Source organism: Tamandua tetradactyla, chromosome 11 (genome assembly GCF_023851605.1).
Source record: "Tamandua tetradactyla isolate mTamTet1 chromosome 11, mTamTet1.pri, whole genome shotgun sequence".
NCBI classification, from domain to species: Eukaryota; Metazoa; Chordata; class Mammalia; order Pilosa; family Myrmecophagidae; genus Tamandua; species Tamandua tetradactyla.
Window position 1 is genome coordinate 40,852,772 of NC_135337.1, and position 23,715 is coordinate 40,876,486.

The window sequence follows — 23,715 nt, forward strand, 5'->3', positions numbered from 1 at the left end:
TTCTAAACAAAGAAATAATTAATGAAATAACAACACACTTCAACATTTTACATTGATAATTACAGTTTACAAGGCGCTTTCACATACATTATTTCATTTGATTCTTACAATAAGCAGAAAAAAATAATCAGTGGGAAAGAAAAAAATTTTTTTCAGGCTTACAATGAGTATTTTCAGGCCAATGGGCAGTCAATACAAGAACATATCAAAAACAAGACAGCAATACCCACAAGCCACGATATCTTTTTTGGTAGGTTGACAGTTTGATATCAATTGGGTATTTAGCATTAGTGAATGGGGAAGGAATTAGATCAGACAGGGAGGTTCTCATGATATTCAAAGAACTGTCAGAACACTGTCAGAGATAAAGACAAGAAAGATGTCCTAAAATAATGCCTTACCAAGATTCACTTCGAAGCATGTTATCCCTTTGGCCAAATACAGAAGGATCTTGTCATAACATTTGTGAAAGCGAGAAGGTACCTTAGAAACTGCTTAATCCAACCCTTACACTGGACATGCCGCCAAGGTCATACCTAGTAAAAGACCAGGCCTGGAACTCAGAGGTCTTGGTTTTCAGTCTAGGGATCCTTTCTCTATAATGCAGTCTTCTTATTGTACTTACTGAATTAAAACATAATTTCTTCTGATTTAAATTATTTAATCTCAGATTAAATACTGATTCATGCCATTTATTTATTTATTTTTTATTCAAGTCATTACCAATGCTCTTGGCTAAAATTGTGGCTGAAATGAGAAATTTCATATACCTTAAAAATATTCTGATTCAGTGTACTTGAGTGGTCGGAAACAGATTCCCTTGGCATATTCGAAAACTTGCTTATGCCCTTTAAATAGAGAGCAAATGGAACGGCTGAATAGCCCTCAAAACAGATATATGCCAAAAATCAGTTCTCACATCAGGATACTTGGGGTAGAATTAACCTGACAGACTGATTATACAGCAAGTTATACTGGGCACTAGTTATTTTACAGAAACAAAAACTTTGGAATTCACAGAAATCTTTTTGATTATTGAAAACTAAAATTTAATAATCAAATTGTCATCCTCATGATGTATTAAAATAATTTTACAATAATATACACAAAGCTACCATAGAATTTATAGCATACATATAGAATACAATGATCCGCATATTCTCACGTCTAAATAAAATACAAAAAAAATTAATTAGAACATTTTATACAAATGCTGTTTTAAATTTATTAACATGATGATATATCTTTGTTACATAAAACTCATCACAGCAAGGATTTACTATTTTTCTTGCACACTTAAAATACAGGGAGACCAACTGAAATCAGTATCAACCTTTATGTGACATGACCGTGCAGAAACACTTGACAACCAAAAGAGTTACAGACTGGTGGAGAAAACATCTCAGACAGGATTTTTCAAGGTCTTCAAAGGTTTCATAAGGGTGTGGTACAGTTGATAAGGAAGTAGTGACAGTGAACTGCCTGCACTGACAATGAAGTAAGTAGAATGGTTATATACATTAAAACCAGTTTGATTAAAAACAATTCATTCTTTATGCATGTAAATTGATCATAAAAAAATGAACCCAGTTTATTTTAAACTATTTTGATGTGCTGTTTTAAGATAAGTCACTGAGACACAGAGATAGAAATAAATGGGAAAAATTAAAAGCAAAGGAAAAAAATGGTTAGAAAAACAAGTTAAGCCATTGGATCCTCACAAACACTGAACTAAATGCACAAAAGTACTTGAAATTTCGACATGACAGAAATGTTAAGTCTGTTGGCAAAAAAAGTGTAAAAAAATAACTAAACTCAAATACTAAAATTGTATCTGCATGATCACCATTCTGTTTACTGAGAGAAGAGGTTAGACCTGATGACATATCTAAAAAATTCCACACCTCAAAATTAAAATACAATGTGGCAGTTTTATAAATATTTCCCCCTTTCTCCACTGATGAGACACCTGATGAAAGCGGAATTTACAACAGTGCCCCCCAGGTAAGCTTACAAATACAGTACACCAGAATAAACTCCAGGCAACAACTTCTTTTGTTGCAAATGTTATAAAACAAAGCAAAACAAAACACACACATACAAAAACTCACTTAAATAGGAGTGTGTCCACGTTGTTCATTTGCAAGAATCAAGCCATTTGTTTGATTTAGCAAAGTATTTCTCCAAACTAAGTTCCTTGTTTCATTTCTTTCCCTTTAAAAAGTTTACAGTGAGGACTATTTCAGAATTCTTAAAATGTGTCACTTTCAGTGGTTGTGTTCTATTAAAATACTGGCTAAAATGCTCATGGAAGAGATAAGGTTCAGAAAGCTTCTGGAACTCTTCTCTAATACCTACAGATATGCTGGTATGGGTGACAGAATCCGTATGATGATCCATATCATTAATTTTTTCCTGATTGAGACATGTTTGTCACATTGCACAGCCTGGTCATTTAATTACCCAGGGGAGGATGATACAAGAGAAGGTGAAGGGAAACAGAACCTCTGACCTCTAGGAATCTAAGTTTCTGGGTCTAGCTATTGTAAGAAGAGTGAGTTCGAAGAAAATTATTGTTTTCAATTAATTTGTATAAATTTCCTTAGTTATAAGACATCCTATCTTCAAAATTTGTCAAAAGTTTTGGCAAAGGTAAGAGTTACTCAAAGTAAAAATGATAATTAGAATCTATGTCCTCAAGCCATTGACCAAAGAAAGTGTTGGCAAGAACTACCAGAAGAAACACATCCTTCCCTTCAAATATCGCATAGCCTTAACACTACCCATTTGAAATACCCACAGAATAAAATGAAGCACTGTGTAGAGAAAAATGCATGAAAATGAAAAGGAAGAAATGGATGCAAGAGTAGAGAAAAAAACAAACCAAGGAGGAATAGGAAAGTGGTCTAGTACTGTGTTATGGCACAGACAATGCTTGCTTAGCGGTGCCTTGTTACATAGGTGGATGCGAAGTGCACACACGAATGATGGTAATAAAGACCTCACTTAGTTGTTGGAATGAAGAACTATGCAACTGCTTCAGCACAGGACGGTCTCAGCTCCACCTTATCTCTCAACAGACTGCAAAGATTGAGTGTGAACTCTGATGCCATCTTGTCATGCCTCTTTAAAACTCAGAAAATTCTTTTGAACATTTTTCTGTTATAGAGACACGGATATCTTCCTCTTCATAGTCATCAAAGTTGCTGGTATCTCCAGAGCCTCTGAACTTTGGTATGAATGGAGCTTCTACCTATAAGTGAGATAAAGGGGAAAAGCAAATGCCTGAGAGTTTACAATTGCTAAAGAAAAAAACTTCTACTATGACTGCATGGTGGCATCTTATAAATGCCACTAAGGCCCTAAAAGATAATGGTATTAGAAGAAACAGCAAACAGTAGCCTTGTTATTTATGTCAACATTTTCATATAGGAATAATGCATGCCAACACAATATTTGAGAAATTCCTGTTGGTACCAAAATTCTAGCACCTAAAATTATGGTCCTACTATTTTCCTTTATCAATTCCTTATTTCTACAGCTTTTCCTTTTCTATCCCTTTCTTAATTCCTTTTTGCTGAGGTGACAGATAAGTCTTTGACTTACTTTTCATCTCCTTTCTTTGTAAAGTTCGTGTTTATTTTGTTTAAAATATCTGGCCATCAAAACTTTCTGAGAAGTTGGAATCAAACCCATCTCTTTTAGAATGACATTATTGTTAAATCCTGAACATTTTCCTCCTTTGATTCTAAAAATAAATGTCCTTCCATTTTTCAGATTATGGTCTTTATGCAGTATACTGAATATGTTTGAGGAAAAGATTTTAAAAGCTGAAAAAATATCACACTCTGTATAGCACTTTATAGAGTTTTCAAAACACTTACATGGGCTGTTTCATTTCTAACTCAAAACAACACTGTGAGGGAGATAGAGCAGGTATTCTTATTCTCATTTTACAGTTTATGAAATAAAAGGTCAGAGACTTGCCCAAGGTCACACGACTAATAGAGGGTAAGGCAGCTCTCAACTTCCACTGATAGCTTTTCTCAATCTCTATACTGGTGGTCCTCAAGAGTTTTCTTTTCACTTATATGTCTTTCAGAGGAACATTTTTGAGTGTATATCATATATATATATATAGTTATTTATTTATGACATATACATGCACGAATACACTAATAGATTATAAAATATACACATAAACAAGTATTTCAAAAGAAAGAGGTATTAGAGCAGACATATTAAGTCCAGAGTGATGATTATTATTTCTGGATTTTGAGAGGTTGTTTTATATATGTAACCTGATATTTAGAGATAAGAATGAACCTGAACAGGTTGGGGCTAAAGTAATTCAGAACATAGAGGAAAGGAAGACAATGTCTATATTTTAGCACCACACATACTCTTTGAGACCAATGGAAGAAAAATTTATTTGATGTGGAACTGAAATTTTCTGTAGTGCATAATCTAATTCAACCTATCTGTCTAGTTCATTTGAACAACTGAAATACAGGGGGCACAGAATAAGAAAGAGGTCCTTTAATCCTGTATAGATTATTGTAATGCCTGGAAATATCCTAGAGTATATTAAACAGATAATCAAAAAGTATTGGCAAAGTCCCCTGAGGGTGGGGAGAAAGAATATGGAACTATTAAACCTTACCACCATGGAATCCCTTGATACTGTGTCAAACTTTAGGGACACCCAAATCAATAGGCCATGCCCTCGATCATGAGGCCTACTCTGGTGAAGCTTATGCAGGTAGTGGAGAAGCTTAGACTACCTGTAGGCATGCCTAAGAGCTACTTCTGGAGGACCTCTGTTGTTGCTCAGATGTGGCCTCAGTCTCTTAAGCTCAACTCTGCAAGTGAAATCATTGCCCTCTCCCTATGTGGGACATGACACCAGGGGTGAAAGTCTCCCTGGCTACATGGGAGGTGACTCCCACAGATGAATCCAGACCTGGCACTGTGGGATCAACAATTACATCCTGACCAAAAGGGGGAAAAGAAGTGTAATTAATAAAGTATCAGTGGCAGAGAGAGTTCAAATAGAGTCAAGAGGCTACTCTGGAGGTGGCTCCTATGCAAGCTTCAGGTAGACCTTGCTACCTATCATAACCTGTCAACCCCCAACCAGGACCCCTCTAGCCAATCCAAAAGAATACCTAGGGTAATATATAAGATTCCACAAGGGTTCCAGGCACTAGAGGAACTTTCGAGAAACCTACAACCTCCAGAGGGGTCCCTGTCCAGATAAGTCCTAAAACCTAACCCAGCCTCTCCATAACATCAAACAGTTCCATCTCTTTACCCCATATTAGTGACAGACTCTTCCAATATGAGAAATTTAGAATTGTCATAGCCCAAACAACCCCAAAGAGACAGATGGGAAAGATCAAGGTTGATGGTGTAATTGCACATAGAAGACAGGACTTAAGAAATGAACACGAATGCTGTATCACTAAACTGATCTCTCTTTTATGTTAGGCATGGGGTCATTAAGGAATTGACACGAGATAGCGAGTTAAAGCTTAACAGATTTACTGAAGAGAGAGAAAGCAGGCAGGTGGGAGCCAGAGAAAGGATAGAAAAATAGCTCCTGCACTTTGTTCTGGGAGCTGTGTTTTTTTTTTTTTTTTTTTTTTTTTTTAAAGAGAGAGGGAGGAAGGGAAGGAAAGACAGAGAGAAGGAAGGAAGGATGGAAGGAAGGGAAACATCTTTAAACATTTTCTTGTTTTATTGTATTTTGTTTGTTTGTTTGTTTTTTACATGGGCTGGGGCCGGGAATCGAACCGAGGTCCTCCGGCATGGCAGGCAAGCACTTTGCCCGCTGAGCCACCGCGGCCCGCCCTGGGAGCTGTGTTTTTAAAGGGAGAGTGAAGCCGGGAGGGGAGGATGCCCACTAGTTGGTGTGCTGTCCCTAGATTGGATGGGGATTGTTGACTTAGGGTATGAGAGATTGCTGAGGTATTGATGCACTATTCTCCATTGATGTGTAGCTGCATGTATCAGGCAGGGTGAGACACTGGTAGGGGAGGGTGTTATTAGCAGAGACAGATGATGACTGTATTTATTTCTAGTAATCTGGGATGACTTCATTCATCTGGAGGATACAACACCAGTCAGTATGGCCGTTGGTTCATATCTGGATCCTTGGACCTGCCAAGGATGCTGAGGAGGGGGCTGAAGGGGCTCTGCATCGAGTTCCTTTTGCTCTTAGAATTCTTTTTCTGAGACCTAACAGTTAAGCGATAACTACTTTTAATAAATAACCAACTGTTACTACAATTATTGTACTGGCAACTTGGCACCTTATTTCTTTTAAATAAGATACTGTTCAGGTGGGATTTTCCTCTATTTTATTATATGGTGGTATACTAACGTTAGAGATTAACTTGTTTTGCATTTGCATTATAACCTTCATTTTGCCTGAATTTCTAACACTAATCATTTCCTTATCAAAAAAACAAAAATCAAAAGCTCAAGTGCAGTTACTTTATCTGCACTCCTACATTTTTCCCAGTAGTGCCTTCACATTTACTTTTAGGATGCTCATAATTAATGCTTATCTCTCTGCCCCCCAAAACTATAAGCCTTTTACTGGCAGGGAAAATGCTTTTTTTTTTTTCTCATCATTGTGCACTTAGCACCTTGCAGAATACCTAGCATACATATAGGCATCCAATAATTAGTTGGTGAATGATTACATGAAAGAATAAATATTAAAAGAAAAAATGTACTAGTTTCAGATAATCTAACTTTCTAAAAAAATCCACAGTAACTCAGATTCTTTATTTCATTATTTTTATTCAAATTAGCTTTGAATGTAAAAAGGAAAGTTGTATCTGAAGAAAGATCAATGCTCAAATAATTCAACAAACATTTAGTACCAATCATCAGGCTCTTGCCAGATGTGAGGAATAAAAATTAGTAATATAAGATGCATTTTCTCAATGCAATATTTTAAAACAATATGGTGAACACTTAAATTATTAAAGAACACTCAGACTGGGGGTTCAGAAAATATATCACAGTAGAGGCATTTAAGCCAAATTTTAAAGAGTTAAAAAGAATATGGTGGATACACAAATAGGGAAAGTCATTTCAAGCAAAAAGGAAAAACTTTTACAACAGCACAGAGTATAAAAAACGATGCTTTATTTGGGAAACACTACAGAAAAAATGTGAAACCCTGATTAATGCCACAGACAGGTCAAGATAAAGGCTGAAAAAATGCCTGATGAATGTAGTAATTAAATGTTATTAAATCTGGCTCTGTGCCAGCTCTGTTCAGGAGAAAATACTTGTTTACATATTGTCCTTCTAATGTGGTTTCATGTTAGTTTTGAAATGCAAATCTTTAGAACACTGTCTAACACATAATTACCACAGCACCGTGACAGGTGAGAGGCATGGGCAAGAAAAATTTAACAAGGGAAATAATAGTCCAGATTAATGGTCAAAACAGAATATGTGCACTCTCTTTTATCAAGGAGACAACTCATTTTTAGCTGTGGGTATTAAGGTACTTGAGCTCCTACAAAAGATTAAGTCAACAGATAAAAAAAATTCAAACCATGTGTTACACTGAAAATATCTGTACCATATCTCATTTATTAAATGCCAATTTTAAAGAGCTTTTTAATTAAAAAGAAAGAAAAGACTTACCTTCCTCTGGTAAATAGCAATCCAATCTGTTGTGGCAAACCACTTGTGAGTTTTTATATCACTCACACCATTCTTTAGATTTCCAAACCGCTTGGTCAGATCTACCTGGAGTAGGTTCCTTAGAAGATCCTTGAGATCTGAACTGAAGTGGGATGGGAATCGGACCTGCACAAACATACATGTGGTAAAAAACACATTCCACAACTCGATTCAATATTTCTGTTTTGATTTCAAAAAGTCTTTTTTTCTAAAGGTGACAGGTCATTATATAAAGAAGAATAGGTAGTGATGGCCTTCAAAATTTCCAATTACATTCTACAATCTCCACAGTAGTCAAAAAAAAAAAAAGGGAATTATTTGTGTTAATGAACAAAAACTGTTTTGACCATAACCCTCCTTTAAGAATCTGGACCCTCTCCAGAAAAAAGTATATGCACACAGAACTTTTCCAACAAAGTCAGTAGGACTCAGGTCCTTAACATTACAAATATCTGTCTCAGGGACATATAAATTCAAATAGCACCAGCAGCATATGAACGATATCAGTACGTACAGTTTGAAAAGCAACCTATTAACAAGGAAGTCTAAAGATGATCATAAAAACCCACACTGCTTCTCACAGCATAGGAAACTGTTTTTCATTTGTCAGTGGATATCTTTTAAACAGAAGTCTGCCATTATGCAACAGTATAAAAGTGATTAAATTCGTTTAAAAGCGTTTTCTACCACCTAAGTAGCAAAGACTTCACAATTATTTGACTGGCCTCCTGCCTTAAAAACAAACAAAAATTCAAAACACCTTGAGATGTTATATATTAGGCAATCAATAAAATCAAGTAAGTGAGATAAAATTCTTAAGAGACCTAGGTCTTTCACTTGTTTGTTTAAACACATTCTTCTCTCTACTCAAAACTAACCCCAAGTTCTCACGTTTTTATTAATATGGGTACTGAATATTTAAAATGGGCACTACCAAGAGATGAGATTAGATAGTTGCATCTAGGTCCTTTTTATTTTATTATTACCACCTCTCCAACATCCTTTTCAGCTCGTGGTCAACGATTTCTATTGTCCCAACCCACAATTTACATACACGTAAGCATGTGCAGATAAACGGATGCCCTAATCTCACTGTCCTAATATGCATGCAGTTAGGCTCCATTTCATGCTCCCACCCTCACAAAATTTTCTCTGGATTATCATGGTCTCAACTTCAAACTGACCATAATGCTTCCAATGAAAATCCTTTAAAGGATCAATAAACCCATTTCTGAAGTCCTTGCATTCCTATCTTAGTTCCTTATCTGTGCCACCACCACCTTATAACTTGCATAGTGCATTCGTCACATTACCCTAGTTGATCTTCACAATGCATTCATTTGTTGGATTATGCTGTGGTGTTTGTGCCTGATTCTCAGATTAGTCTATGAGCTTCTGAAGGGAAGGTATTGTGTCATTTTTATCTTTTTATTCTCAGCATTTATTAGATTTTCTCTAATCCTGTGATTCATTCATTTGACAATTACTTATTGAGCACCTACTATGTGCCAGGCACTGGTCTAGGCACTGGATATGTAGCAGTGAGCAAAATTAGGCAAAGTCTCTGATTTCAAGGAACTTACATTCTTGTTGGATATGACATAGCGAATAAGGTACTAAACTCTATTCTAAAGATGAAGAATATACAGGACATAACTCACTCCTATTATCAGGCTATAAAGTGGCAGAGTTGGGACTAGAAATCTAGTCTTATGATTTTAGGCCTCATGAATCTTGCTCTTTATTATGCTGTCATCTTTAATTTAAATTCTGACTTCCAAAAAGCTTGACATACAGTCTCAGGTTCTCAAAGTAGAAGTTTAATAATTAGTATGCAAATATAGATTCTATGGCAAAGTTAGATTCATAACCATAATCTTCTGACTGCTACTCTCATGCTATTCTGTAAATAAATGTTTCTCAAAATGTGATTCTCTTGCATGAGAATCAACTGGGAGAGAGAAGGATAAAAATGCAGATTCCTGGGACCTACTGCAGATGATGGAACATTGAGCCTGGAAACCTGAGTTTCTATCTCCAAGTGACTTATATGTACATGAAAGTTCAAGAAAGTATTCTTAGCTCTATTCCCTACTTTATGCAGAGGTTTTCTTTTCTCTAGTGATAGGGCAAAAAAATTTAAATGTAAGCAATAAAGTAAACTAAAATTATCATATCAAAGGAAAATTCATAACTGTTTCAAGCAACCAGATTATTTGAAGGGTGAACAGTTAATAAACAACCAGGACTCAGGATTAATACATAAAAATTAATATCTAAAAGGCTCATTTTTGCAAAATCAATGTGATCACAGATGATAAGAGATTTTTCTTCTAGAAGAAATGACAAGTAAACTGCCACCTCCAATAGCTTATTAGGTGCAAGATACTGTGCTAAATACTTTATATGCACTGGCTCATAAAATCCATCACCTATACTGAGGTAGGTATGATTATTATCCCCATTTTATAGGTGAAACAATTGAGACTTATAGAGATGAAATAAATTGCCAAGATAATAGACTTAGAAAGGGTGGAGCTATAATTTCAAATTACATCCTCTGACTGCAGAGTATATATTTTTAATTATTTAAATTGCTTCTGTGATTCAATAACCTGAATATGGTTATCAACAGAATCTTCTAAAAGATTGAAATTTTCATCTTAAATATTTTGTTGCATATTTCCTCTGATTTCAGCTAGAATAATATTATACTAGAGAGTAAAGTATGTACAAAAGGCATACTGTCTTCTTTAAAAATAACATGATAAATGATAATGCTAATGAATACATAGCTATGTGATGATACTGTGAGCTACTGATTGTGCACCATGTATGGAAAGTATGTGTGTGAAGATTTCTCAATAAAAAAATAAAATAAAATAAAAATAAATAACACAATATTTTCCCAAGATTATACTCTAACTTTGTCTAGATACCAAAGAAATAACTGACCTGAAGTACATCTATCTTTGGTTAGATTAGAGTTTGAGTGAAATATCCAATGCAATGTACGAGTTATTCTCCCCTTTGCAATGTTCAGAATGGTAGACAGTAATGCATTACACATAGATTATCCTCTGAATTCAGGTGACATACAATGCAATCCATGAGGAATATGAGCATTTGAATAGTGCAGTTCTTTACTCTGGAATTCAAATAAAGTGTTGGTCTTGAGTTTGTGTGTGACAGTGTGTGTGGGCTGTGTGTCTGTTTAATCTTCAGGACACTGATTCTACAATGGGGAGCGATGGTAGTGGTAGGGTTGTCATGGTAGGTACTGGAATAATCTGGGAATCTTTTAAAAAATTATAGACATATTCTCCTCTCCTCCACATCACATCTTTTCCTGCCACAGAAATTTTGATAGGCAGCCCACACTCTCCTAGTTAACCATGTTAACGATGGAAATTCAGGTATACTGGGGAGATAAAATGAGAATCATAGCAAAAGTATTTTTTCCATGGTTGTTCTGAAATGTTTCTGGGCTGATTAAACTTTCTAAAGAGCCATGTTGCTTCATCAAAACTGTCATTAACATAGAAAATAATCTATACAAAATTATGTTTTAAATGGTCCTTTTTCTTTCTTTATAAACTTAAAAACACAAAAGATTTCTATAAAAGGAAGAACAATGATCTTTTTCTTCAAAATGGTATCAAGAAGAGCATTATTTTATCACTATTATCAATTATAACTGGTAACAAAAACAAAATTAGAATCCTAGAATATCAGAACTAGAGGGACTTTAGTTTCATTTAGTCCAAACCTTCTTTTAAAGGTAAGAAATCTGAGCCCAGTGAGGATACCAACTCAGTCAATGGCACTGTTGGGACAGTAACCCCTGACTCCTCTATCTATGTGCTTTTTCCTAGTCCATGATAGGGCAAACAATAGGAAAGCAGTTGTAAAGAGACAGATATGGAAAGGAGAAAGACAGTGTAACCCCATAAAATCATTGGGCTTGAGAAATAAGGTCACTGGAAACTGGCATTATTTAATATGGAAGAGGTGTTTTGTGTAGCATACAATAAACACTTCCTAGAGTGTTTTTTGGTATTTTTTCTTTAATATTTTCTGTTTAGGATTCTTTCCCAACCTTTAGATATTAAGTTACTTCTGAGTTTCCTAATGATATATTCTTGAGATTTGAATTGTGAATAAGTATATTTCTAAGTGAGGTATAGAATACACAGAACTAGCTCTCAACCCATGGTGTATATCAGTATTGTCTGCCATAATTTAAAAAATACAGATGTTTAAAATCCAACTCATAGGATCCAGGGCAATTTTAATCAACCTGGATTCTATCATATAAAAAAGAAAGGGCTAGATCATTTAAAAAATACTTACAAATAATGGTACCCTGTCTGTGGGCTCTAATCTGTTCTCTTACCTATGCAAAAATAGTTGCTGATATAATGAATCCAGATGGTTGCAGAGAGTTACTACCCATCCATCTTTGCCTTAGCAACCAAAACAAGGAGTCAGTTTTACAATTATTTGTGCATATGACCATTAGAATAAAAGGGCTGTCTCAAAGTGGGTATTAGTAAGAATTTTAAATGACCATAATAATAGGTGTTAAAAAAATGGCCCCAGGTGTTATCCAAGCAGTAAAATTGTTTTTGAATTTTGTGAAAATGATATCTGAGTACTTCTAGGTAGAAGTACCTTAACGAGAGCCATGGCATTTAAAAAATGATATTTGAATTTTCTCTAAAGCATTAACAATGGCATCTTAGACAAAGTATAGGTGTGTATCTGCATATATGTATGTTATTTAGGAAATAAAAGGGATGTAGAAAAGCATTAACGTAGCAGGCTTGTTATCCTTAGAAAGACCTGTTTGTGAGGCTGGTCCTTGGCCAGTGTATGAGAACTTGTATGGTTAACAGTTCCTTACAGTAATATAAAAATTTCCCTAAGTGATAAGAGTTGGCTCAGTGAGCAGAGACTGTTTTTACAACAGTATAGTTTATGCTGAACACCTGCTTTCTTTCTTGGGAGTCTGGCATTTTGGTACATGTTAGGCAGAGGATCCATACATGATCAGCTGCCATTAAAAACCCTGAGCACTGAGTCTAGTGAGGTTCCCTGGTTGACAACATCTCACACATTTGTCATAATTTGTTGCTGGAGGAATTAAGTGTGTCCCGTGTGACTCCACTGGGAGAGAACTTTTGGAAGCTCTCTGGTTTCCTCTAGACTTTGCTTATGAGCTATTTTCTTTTTCTGATTTTGCCTTATATCTCTTTGTTGTAATAAATCTCAGCCATGATTACGACTCTATGCTGAGTCTTCTTAGTCCTCCAATTGAATCACCAAACCTGGAGATGGTCTTGGGGACTCCCAACACAGATGAGAATGGCCATTTGGCTGCTTATCAATTACTCTTCATGTGAATAGATGGAAAAATTAACTGACTTTGATCATTCAGTGTATGACTATGTTTTCAATGCTGTATTTTGTAGAGTTTCCTTGTACATTGTTGATGATCATTAAAAGTAGAAGAAAATTTACCTAAGAATTTTTTTAATTACATAAGTCAAGGGCTCTAGAGATAGTTTCCACAACAACTGTTACTTAGTTACCTTATTTGCAATGTCATTTTTTTAAAACACAAAACTAACTTTTGTGTTTCCATGGGTAATGCAAGCCAGATAGAGTTGCTGTGGAAACAATAATGATTCTCTCAATGGAGTAAATAGAACTTAGACATGAAATTTAAAGACTATACACAGAGACATAGCATATATATTGCTGGGATCAGGTATATTTAATGCAGGAATTATAACACTTTTCTGTCAACTATGCCTTTCTAAACCTGAACCTTAATGTTGCATGAATAATTTGACATTTAAATACCACCTCCTCTGTTTTTTTAAAAGCAAAGAATATGTAGGAGAGAATTTAACAAGCTGATAGATCATCTTTTTGTGCACTTAAAAATACCAGCTTGAGCTAAAATATTGTAATAGAGAAAGTATTTAACAAGCTAATATTCAAATACATATATTTTAGTGAATTAATCATTGAATTAAATACATTTTATTTAAACTTCAACAACAAAGCCCCTGACAACTATTATTTTCCGTTATTATTTATTTATTTATTTTTGACATGGGCAGGCACCGGGAATTGAACCCAGGTCTCCAGCATGGCAGGTGAGAATTCTGCCACTGAGCCACCAATGCACCACTCAATACCTGTTATTTTAAAAGAATGATTTCAGAAAGGAAAATATAATCATTATAAAATGCTGTTACATAAAATAATGTTTTCAAAAAGTCAGAAAAACTTAATGAAAAGTACATTCTTAAATGATATACTGTGTATTAAAACCAATAAAATAGTAACCCATACCAACTCTGAAATGTGTTTTACAACTAATTGTTGCAATGTACTTTGAAATTTACTGCTTTTTTGTATATATGTTATTTTTTCATAAAAAAGAAAAAAAAGAGAGAAGGAAGAGTATAATGAAGAAGATAGGATTTAACAAATGCATATGACTGCTGAATCAATATATTGATATTCCTTTTGGTCTCCAGTGTCTTAGAACAGCTAGAAGAAAAATGAAAAATTGTGGAACTGTAACCCATACCAAACTTCAAAATTTGTTGTATAACTACTTGTTGAAATGTACTTGGAAATGTATTGCTTTTTTGTACGTATGTTATTTTTCACAATAAAAAAATGTTAAAAACCCAGTAAAATACATTTAAATGCAATTACAAGATCCATAAATATAACATGAAAATTGGATTTTTAATGAATAATTAAAAAATTAAAAACTAGTTAAATCTTCCATCTGGCTTTTAGTTACTAACCAGAAAGCCAATAACACTTGTATACCGTAGATAGAGATACATTGTAGTTTGGATTTGGGTGTTGAAATTGATGATTTTAATGGGAGATGGCAAATATGACTGTATCTTCGTATAATACAGGTCCTAGAGATTTACTTATTGGTAATATTCTACTTTCATGAACTTTACACTTTAGATGAATAAAAGGAGAATGGGATGGAAATAATTTTTTTATCCAGTATGGGAAAGGGTAAGTTGGCATCTTTAATTAAAAACAAAAGTACATCAAATAGCTTTTCATATTTCAAAAAAATGAAGAAAAAATCAGATATTTTGATAGGATAAAATTTTAGAACACTGCAGATTGAAGTTTTAAGCTATTTTTGGATCCAACATGTTAAAGTCTGATATGAAATAAAAGCATATTCACAAATACTAGCTGAAAAACAATTTTACCCAATGTGGAGCAAATGGCAAATTGAGGCCAATTCATACAACTAAAAATGCATTCATTTTAACTAAAGGAATTATTCTAAGGTAAGGGAAATTTAGTTATGAGAGCTTCCTTGTCAGGACATTTGATTCCTTTTATGAAGAAGTTTAGTATAAATAAAAGTAAACACAGAACGACTCGGGAGATTCATAATTAACACTAATTAAATTACTTGGAACTCTTACTATAATTTCTGTATTCTTAGTCTCCCATTCATTGGTTGTAATATATTTTAGTTCTTTCATCATCTTCAAATGACCTCTGGCTCTTATCTGCTCTTGAGATTTTACATACTCACTTCTGAAATTCTGAAAAACTAAATCACTGCCTTGTCTATTAATTGTTCTCAACATTTTATTTGGTTCCTCTCAAAACAGTTTTTACCATGAGTCTTTAATATTCTGCTGGGGGAAAACAATGAAAGAGATGATAAATATGAAACCTAGAGATCTACCAAGGACAGCATAATATTTAACTACTTAAAATAAATACCACATTCTCCTTCCCTGTATTACCTTTATTAGTGTAAATCTTACAACACCTGGTTTAGTTTAATTGTTTGTAACAATATTTATTTTACACCTTTGACATAGTTGAGGTACATGTTCTTTAAACAGTTCCCTAATTTTCCTCCCCAAGATGCAGTAAAGTATAACTGATAATCTTGCAGCTCCTAGAGACCACATTGAGATATGGAACAACAGTACTGTATTGAAATGCATTTAGATTTTAAGTGGTTGGATAGGGTCATTCTGTTGATAAATGTTTTGTTCCTGCAGTCTAACAATGAAGCATCCAGGATTGAAATTTGTTTTTTGGCAAAAAAGAAAAATTACTATCTCATGGATATTCAGGCTGCCTTGTGAGTAGCTAATACTATATACTTTAAGCTCATGAATACTGAGAATTAGTTTCACACTAAATGTACAGTTTGAAACTGGCTGAGATACAAAGACAGAGAGACTTTTCCTCTGTCTCCTAGATTCTCTAGGTAGATTAGGTTTATCTCTGCCTAAGAAGACCACAAATTACTAAGATCTTAGAGTTATGTATTGTCAGGATTGAGGTCCAATTTCCTGGTTATACTAAATGGTCTTTGTGCTCTAGGAGAAAAAAGCACAAAATAATAGAGCTTACCACAGCTAGGAAGATGGTAAAATACAGAAAACATCACTTCCTATATACTCTAATATAAAGATATAAAAAGCCTTCTTCCGGGAATGTTTAAAAATATACTCTTTCTTTGCTTCATGCTGGGAAGAATCACTCCCATTTCTATGGAAATTGATTGTGGTATTTTTAAAAAAAGATCTTCTGAGTATGAGTTAAGGAACGAGCAAATGATGGACCATAAACAAAAATATTTTTGGAAATTAAAGTAGGGATTATAAATGCAGAAGGAAGATTTATGGAGTTTTACAAAATGTGGAATGTTTATACATATGCTAGGATTTGTAATAAATCTACTTGTGCTCAAGAAAAATCATTAGTTCCATATCTGCTGAAAATCTACAGCAATCATAATCACAATCAACATGACAATTCTATTAATATCATATCTATGGATTTCCATCTTAAAAAAGGCTTGTCTAGTTTATATTTACTTCCAATTTTGTGATGCTTTGACATAATTCGACAAAAAGTTTTTCCTGGAAAAGCACACACATATTTAAACAGCCCCTACAATTATTCTCCAAGGTGATATATAATGAAATAACTAATAATTTTTATTTATTTGAAGAAATACTGAGAATTAGGGCTATAATTATGTGCTCTACAAGCTATAAGAATATTAAAAACAGAAATTGCTCTGTAATTTAGCTAATTTGTTTATACAATTGCCCTTTTTTCTTTGAGAGACTTTAATGAGTCAATATTTATCCTGTTGAATGAATGCTAAATACAAGAGCAGCAACTATCTACAAGTACGAATATTTCTGTACTTTCCCAAATTTAGGATAATATTCTGTTGACATGATACGATTTCAATCTATGAGGCTTAAAATTGATATATAGAAATACTGAGTAACAGAGGAATTATAAAACATATTACTTACCTTTCCAGAAACAATCTTTTCATAAATCTGAATTGGTTGGTCTGCAAAGAATGGAGGGTAGCCAGCAGCCATTTCATAGATGAGCACTCCTAAAGCCCACCAATCCACTGCCTTATTGTAGCCCTGAGATCAACCAACACCAAATGTCAGTTATTAATTTGCTAGAAGAAATGAAGTCAAAGATGATTTCAAAATGATCTTCAGCATTTGAAAAAAATTTAAAGCAACTGCTGAGCAGCTACTTGGATATGACAAAAAGTGAACAAAGTGTATTGGGTCAGAGTTAAATTAAACAAATGGGAGAATTTCCAATATTGGAATTGGCTAGTAGGGAAGAAATCTTCCTTGAATCAGTAACAATATCATAGACAGCCATTTCTCTGGGTTAATTTAGCCGCTGCTCAATAGTAGAAAAGTGTTGGACCAAATTACCTCTTAAGCTCTGTTCTAGGTCCATAATCTTATGAATCAGGTTTTCTACAGCATACCTAGGAAGATCAAAAGTTTTCAACAAAATGGCAGATGTGGGATTCATTGTAAGTTAGGGGAGCTGACTTCAAAATACTCTATATTGTTGGAGTTAGGAGGGTATATGTCCTACAGATAGATAATCCTGGTCTTATGAAAGTTAAAAGTTTAACTTTTATGTAAATGCAGATGTTTACATATACTTTACTTTAACTATCTATTGTTTTGCTTCTCATTACTAAAAGGTACACAATAATTCAAAAGTTTTGTAAGGATTATTAGATGAAAGGAAAATATGTGTAGAAAAACTGTTTTGCAGGGCGGGCCACGGTGGCTCAGCAGGCAGCATTCTCACCTGCTATGCCAGAGGCACAGGTTCATTTCCTGGTGCCTGCCCATGCAAAAAAAACAAGTGTTCTACAAATCAAATATTTCAAAGGTTATTTTTAATTGGGTTTTCATCTTCAGATTATGCTTACTAAACACCTAGAAGTATCCATAAGAAAATAATTAAGAAAATATTAACATATGTTTATATAGTTTGTTATGAACTAAGATCACTGTCAATAGGCACAAAAAATTATGAAAAACATTTGATCATGTGGAAGGAGGGGAGTCGAGTTCTTTCTAGAACTTCTGTTTCACTCTCAAATATATCCTCTGATCACAACTCTCTACACTCCAACATCTTGTCAACATTTCAAATTTAGGCTTTACAAAAAACTATTTAGTTTTCATACTACTAGCTGTAGTATAATACTTATAAGATAGAGGTTTTATATTTTCCCTGTATCTCTATGGAAACAGGTGGGATTGGTTTAACAGGAATAGAACTTTGTTTTCCTAATAGAATGGGTATATGCTTTGCTTTCTCTCTTTTAATTCAGCCCACTGGTAATGCCATTTATTGCAATATTTTTACCATAATGAAAATACGTAATGTTGAAAGACATTGAAACTAATCTTAAATTTTTATATTTTCATTTGTGTGCTAATTTTTAAAATAAATATGCCAGATACAAGTCAATACCCTAGGTATATAGAATTAAAAGAAATCAATAAGAAACACTAGGTTACAATAGATAAACGGGCAAAAGACATGAACTAACAACTCAAACACAGACAATGCAAATGGTTTAGCATTAAAGATTAACTTAATAATAAAAAATGAGAACTAAAACAACAAGATATTTTATGCCTATTAAATTAGTAAGATTTTTAAAATGAGAATACATAGTATTGAAGAGGGTAAGGTGAAATTGGCACTACTGCAGGTAGGAGTATAAAATGGTTCAATCTACTGGGGAAGAAATTTGACAATATGAATTAAGAGCCTTAAAAATGTTCATTCCCTTTCATACCCTTTACCCAGTAATTCCACTTTGGGAATTTATCCTAAGGAAATAATTAGAAATACAGAAAAAGCTTTATGCACAGAGTTTTTGTACACCACAGTTATTTAAAATAGGAAAAAAAAAGGCAAAAGCTGAGTTTTCAAAAGTAGAAGAATGGCTAAGTACTTTGAGGTACATTTGTCCAAGCCATTAGAAGGATGTTTGCATGCTTGTTATCATTCAAGTGAAACAAAAGCGGAACCCAAAACTATATGTTCATTATGATCATGAAATTTAAAATTACAAACAAAATATATTAAAAAAAGAGATTGCCTCTGGATTAAAAGTTTTGGAATTTTCTTTATTTTTTCTGTATTTTCCCAATTTTGTACAATGAGCATCTATTGCATTCTCAATATAATTAAATTTACCCCTTAAGTTGTGGGGTTTATTCTGTGGTAACATTAATTGTTAAGTATGCTTAAAGAAGAAAACATGCATTACTCACAATGATATTTAGAGTATAAAAGATTAAAGAGTTATATGTGATTTAAATTACGAAAGGTAATCAAAGGAAAGCTGAAAGAATCTTTTTTTATTGTCATGCTTCTACAGGTTAGCCATATCTCAGTTATGCAGGGGCTACTTAGTTTGTGGACTTCTCAGTCTTGTGACTTATCCCTTTCACTTTCCTTGTTCCTATATCTGTCCAGACAATGGTAGCAGTTCCTTTTGAACTTTCATCATCAAGGGGCAGCAGAAGAAAGGAAAATGGACAGAAGTCAAAACCATCCTTTTAGATATGATTAGTTTCTCTCACCACACTGTTTCGAAAAGTAGAATTATCTTCAATAGACTACAACTATTCTATTGCTATAATATTCTTACTGTACTAAATTAGAAAAAAATTGACATATATTACTTTCATTTAAGCGGCAACAATAAAAAAAAAGGAAACAACTAGTATTATCTCTAGATTTGCTACTCACATAACCCATAGTAAGGTTTACCCACCCTCCCAGTACTGGGAATAATTATGAAAAGATAGGGTTTTTGGATTTAAAACACAAATCTAGAGATCCGATTTATTCACACTATTTCTCTAAGATTCAGAGTTATAATTGACGGAGATTACAGGATTAGTGGTAGACTCTAAGTAACCATTTTTCAGCAATCATGCACAAACAGCTTTAAACTCCCAACTCAGATCAAATAAAAAGTGTAAAATTAGATTATTAAACTGTTTCTACAGAAGTCCACAGTAATGTATACCTCATATTTCTACTTTTTACATAAGGCCATTATAAATGTACCTTGCTGAGGATTATTTCTGGAGCCAAATATTCTGGAGTTCCACATAATGTCCAAGTTCTGCCTTTAACTCTTTTGGCAAACCCAAAGTCTGTGACCTAAAAAGAAAAAAAAATACTTGTGAGCATTAATTATTTCAGTTATGGTACCTAACTGAAAGTTAAAAATTTAGATTTAAAATGAAAACCATAACAAGAGGGGAAAAAAATGAGTCAATGTAACTGAGATGAATCCATGTAGGTCACTATTTAGTAATTGGAGGTTAAAACACCCCAAACAAAGAAACAAAGGAATAATAAAATATTTTTTAAGTCATTATTGTAAGATTCCACATCCAAGGAATAAAAATGTTAAAATAAAAGGTAAAAAGTAGTTTTAAAGAATGAATTGACCGTAGTGCTAGAAGTATTCCTTAAATCAGTTTGTTCTCTGCTATTAAGAAGTGAAAAAGCAGCAATGGGAAAATCTTCTGATAAATGTGTAAAAAGGGACACTTCCACTCTATTAAAGTAGAAATGAAAACAAACAAACATTGCCACTAGTCCAGAACTGGCAGCTTGGGGTTGTTTTGTAGTGGTAAAAAGCATGGATTCTGAGACTAGACTGGCTGGGTTCAAATACCGACCCCTTCCACTGGCTGTGTGACCTTTTGTATCTCAGTTCCCTTAGCCTTAAAAATGACTATAACAATTGTATCTACACCTTATTGGGTTATCAGCATTAAAAGAGCTAAAACGTTTGGAATAATGACTGGCACTAATCAGTGTTCACAAATTTAGCTATTTGTATTTCTTTTTACAGATGTCTATGCTCAGTTCACAACTACAGATTACAAGAGATTATAAACAGATTTTATTCTTCTTTGAAAAAATATTTTTATTGGGAAATCTTCACACACATACATTCCATACATGGTATACAATCAGTGGCTTACAATATCATCACATAGTTGTGTATTCATCACCATGATCATCTTTTTGAAAATTTGCATGTCTCAAGAGAAAGAAATAAAAAGAAAAAACTCATACATACCGTACCCCTTACCCCTCCCTCTCATTGACCACCAGTATATTCATATACCCAATTTATTTTAACTTTTGTCCCCCCTATTATTTATTCATTTTCCTTTTTTTTTTTTTACTCATCTGTCCATACCCTAGTTAAAAGGAGCATCAGGCACAAGGCTCCCACATTCACAGTCACACTGCAAACACTGTATCTTAACAGAATCATCTTCAAGAATTAAGGCCAATGGAACAGAGCTCAACAGTTTCAGGTACTTCCCTCCAGCTACTCCAATACAACATAAACTAAAAAGGGATATCTATATAATGCATAAGGATAACCTCCAGGATAACATCTCAACTCTGTATGAAATCTCTCAGCAACTGAAATTTTTTTTGTCTCATTTCTCTCTTTCCCCTTTTGGTCAAAACAGGTACTATTCTTGATGGGATTCTTGGTTCTCACAATAGTGGTGGAATTATGAGCTCAATGTAAGCCATTAGGAGGAAGTAATTATGTTCCCCCTAAGGAAAAAAATTGCAATATTGGTAGCTGGAGTTAACATACAACTTCTTGGCTAGCATTTTCCCCAATACATTAAATATAATGTGTTAAGTCATACCTGGATATAACCTTGATGGTCAATTAAGAGATTTTCAGGTTTTAGATCTCTGTAGATGAGGTCTAGTGAATGGAGGTACTCAAATGTTAAAACTATCTGAGCTGCATAGAACCGTGCATGGGGTTCACTGCAAAGAAGCAAAACATTGATTTTCTGTAAATCTGGTTAATGCATAGTATTAAGTAGATTGTACTATAAAAATTAACATGCAATAGAGGTATTTTGGGAGGAAAAAGTCTATTTTCCTTTAAACATATGCAGAGAAGCTTGTTAGCTTCCAAATAGTTAATAAATTTCTAAGTCATCTTCAAACCATGTTTTGATAGATTTAGGGAGTAACATATGTTGAGGAAAATATAACCAAAATAGTCCTCTTACTGTAAATTATTATTCCCCATATTAGAAGATACTGACATCTTCATAATTATGACTGGCCTTGAGAATAACTGAAAAGGAAAGTTACAATTCGATTGTCTATCATGGCCATTGTTACTCTTGATAGGCTCCATCTACCTTTCTCACAAATTTTAAGTGCTTAAAGAATTTCACTACATGGAAGCTCTTTAACTGGGTCAGATTAAGGCCACTAAAAAACCAAAATGCTCCTATTACAAAAATGTGATTATAGAAAAAACCATAAAATATTGATGAAGAATAAATAACACTTATAACCCAAAAACCACACATATAATCTCTGCACGTTTACATAAATACATAGGCATATGTATAACCTGTATGTTTCCATAAATTTGCACAGTTCTTGCATTAATAGATTAGGTCAATTGATAGATTATATAATTTTGATGCTACAGTCTTAAGTACAAAAGATGTACTGATTTTTTAATCTGAGATTCTATTTTATCTTCTAATACATTCAGTAAAGTCTAATAATCTATCTGATAAATTGCACGACTTTCATCTTGGTGTCACCTTAACTGAATAAGATCAAGATGGCATGAGTCTAATCTGGTAGTACCAAAAATAGAAATTCCAAAAGAAGATTACATATGATGCCTCTTTCCCATCCTAGCTTTATACACATCAGGCACTTAGGAAACATTTATTGAATGAATGAATACGTAAAGGAAAAAAAATTTTGCAACATTTTATATTCTTTAAGTTTCAGTCCCATCCCAACACTGTAACAATCTGCATGGGATGAAAGGAACATAAGCACTCAGCATCTTATATTTCCGCTTAAGCACTTAGCATATTATATTTATTTCCATTCATTTGTGTTAAAATATTGGCAGAATGCAGAAATTAAAAAGATCTATATATCAAAGTATTGAAAGGTGAAAGCAAAATATTCTAAGGTCAATGTATTATTTGGAATTTTTACTTAATATTTAAGAGAATGCAGTAAGATAGCAGGAAGGTTAAATGCTGTTGCAACTTTAAGTCCAGACCCCTGCTACTTAAGTACAGAACCAGAATGACTCCACTGTTTGTAATTAAAGTCATGCTAAACAATATCTCAGTCTTCTTGCTGCCTCAGTTTCTGAGATAGAAGCTAGCAACCTTTTAAGCACATAAGTAGGACCTGTGAAAAGTTAGAATAGGAAGTGTCTTTGAGAATTATTTTAATCAACTTGCTTTCCTTCTAGTACCAAGTCAAATATTGAAGAAATGAAAATATGGGGAGTTACAAAGGAAAGAATTCAGTAATTATTGAAAACAGGCAAATTATTTTTGGGAGACAGGTGAAGGCATGGTGCTTCAGTGTAAAACTTTGAATAGTTATAGGGCAATACGGTATACTATACTAGGCTTGCCTGGGCAAGGGCTGGTAAGAAAGAGGACAACAGGAGGTGTGGAAAAAAATCATCAGAGATAAACAGAAGTTTCTTAACACAGTGCCTGACATATATGAGGTAATGCTATGGGTTGAATTGTGTCCCTT

The 23,715-nt window shown here is 33.8% G+C and overlaps 1 protein-coding gene across 3 annotated transcripts in view; it reads right to left on the reverse strand.

Moving 5' to 3' along the window:
* Positions 1–521: 521 nt before the first annotated feature.
* Positions 522–23,715, reverse strand: part of PRKACB (protein kinase cAMP-activated catalytic subunit beta) — a 145,794-nt gene continuing 122,600 nt past the window's right edge. For all 3 annotated transcript variants that reach the window (XM_077120479.1, XM_077120477.1, XM_077120480.1), the window contains exons 6-10: positions 21,813–21,939; positions 20,188–20,283; positions 17,073–17,195; positions 7,672–7,836; positions 522–3,253 (exon numbers count right to left, since the gene is read on the reverse strand). In XM_077120479.1, the coding sequence (XP_076976594.1) occupies positions 3,128–3,253; positions 7,672–7,836; positions 17,073–17,195; positions 20,188–20,283; positions 21,813–21,939 (637 nt within the window). In that variant the 3' untranslated portion in view covers positions 522–3,127. The remainder of the gene's footprint in view (positions 3,254–7,671; positions 7,837–17,072; positions 17,196–20,187; positions 20,284–21,812; positions 21,940–23,715) is intronic.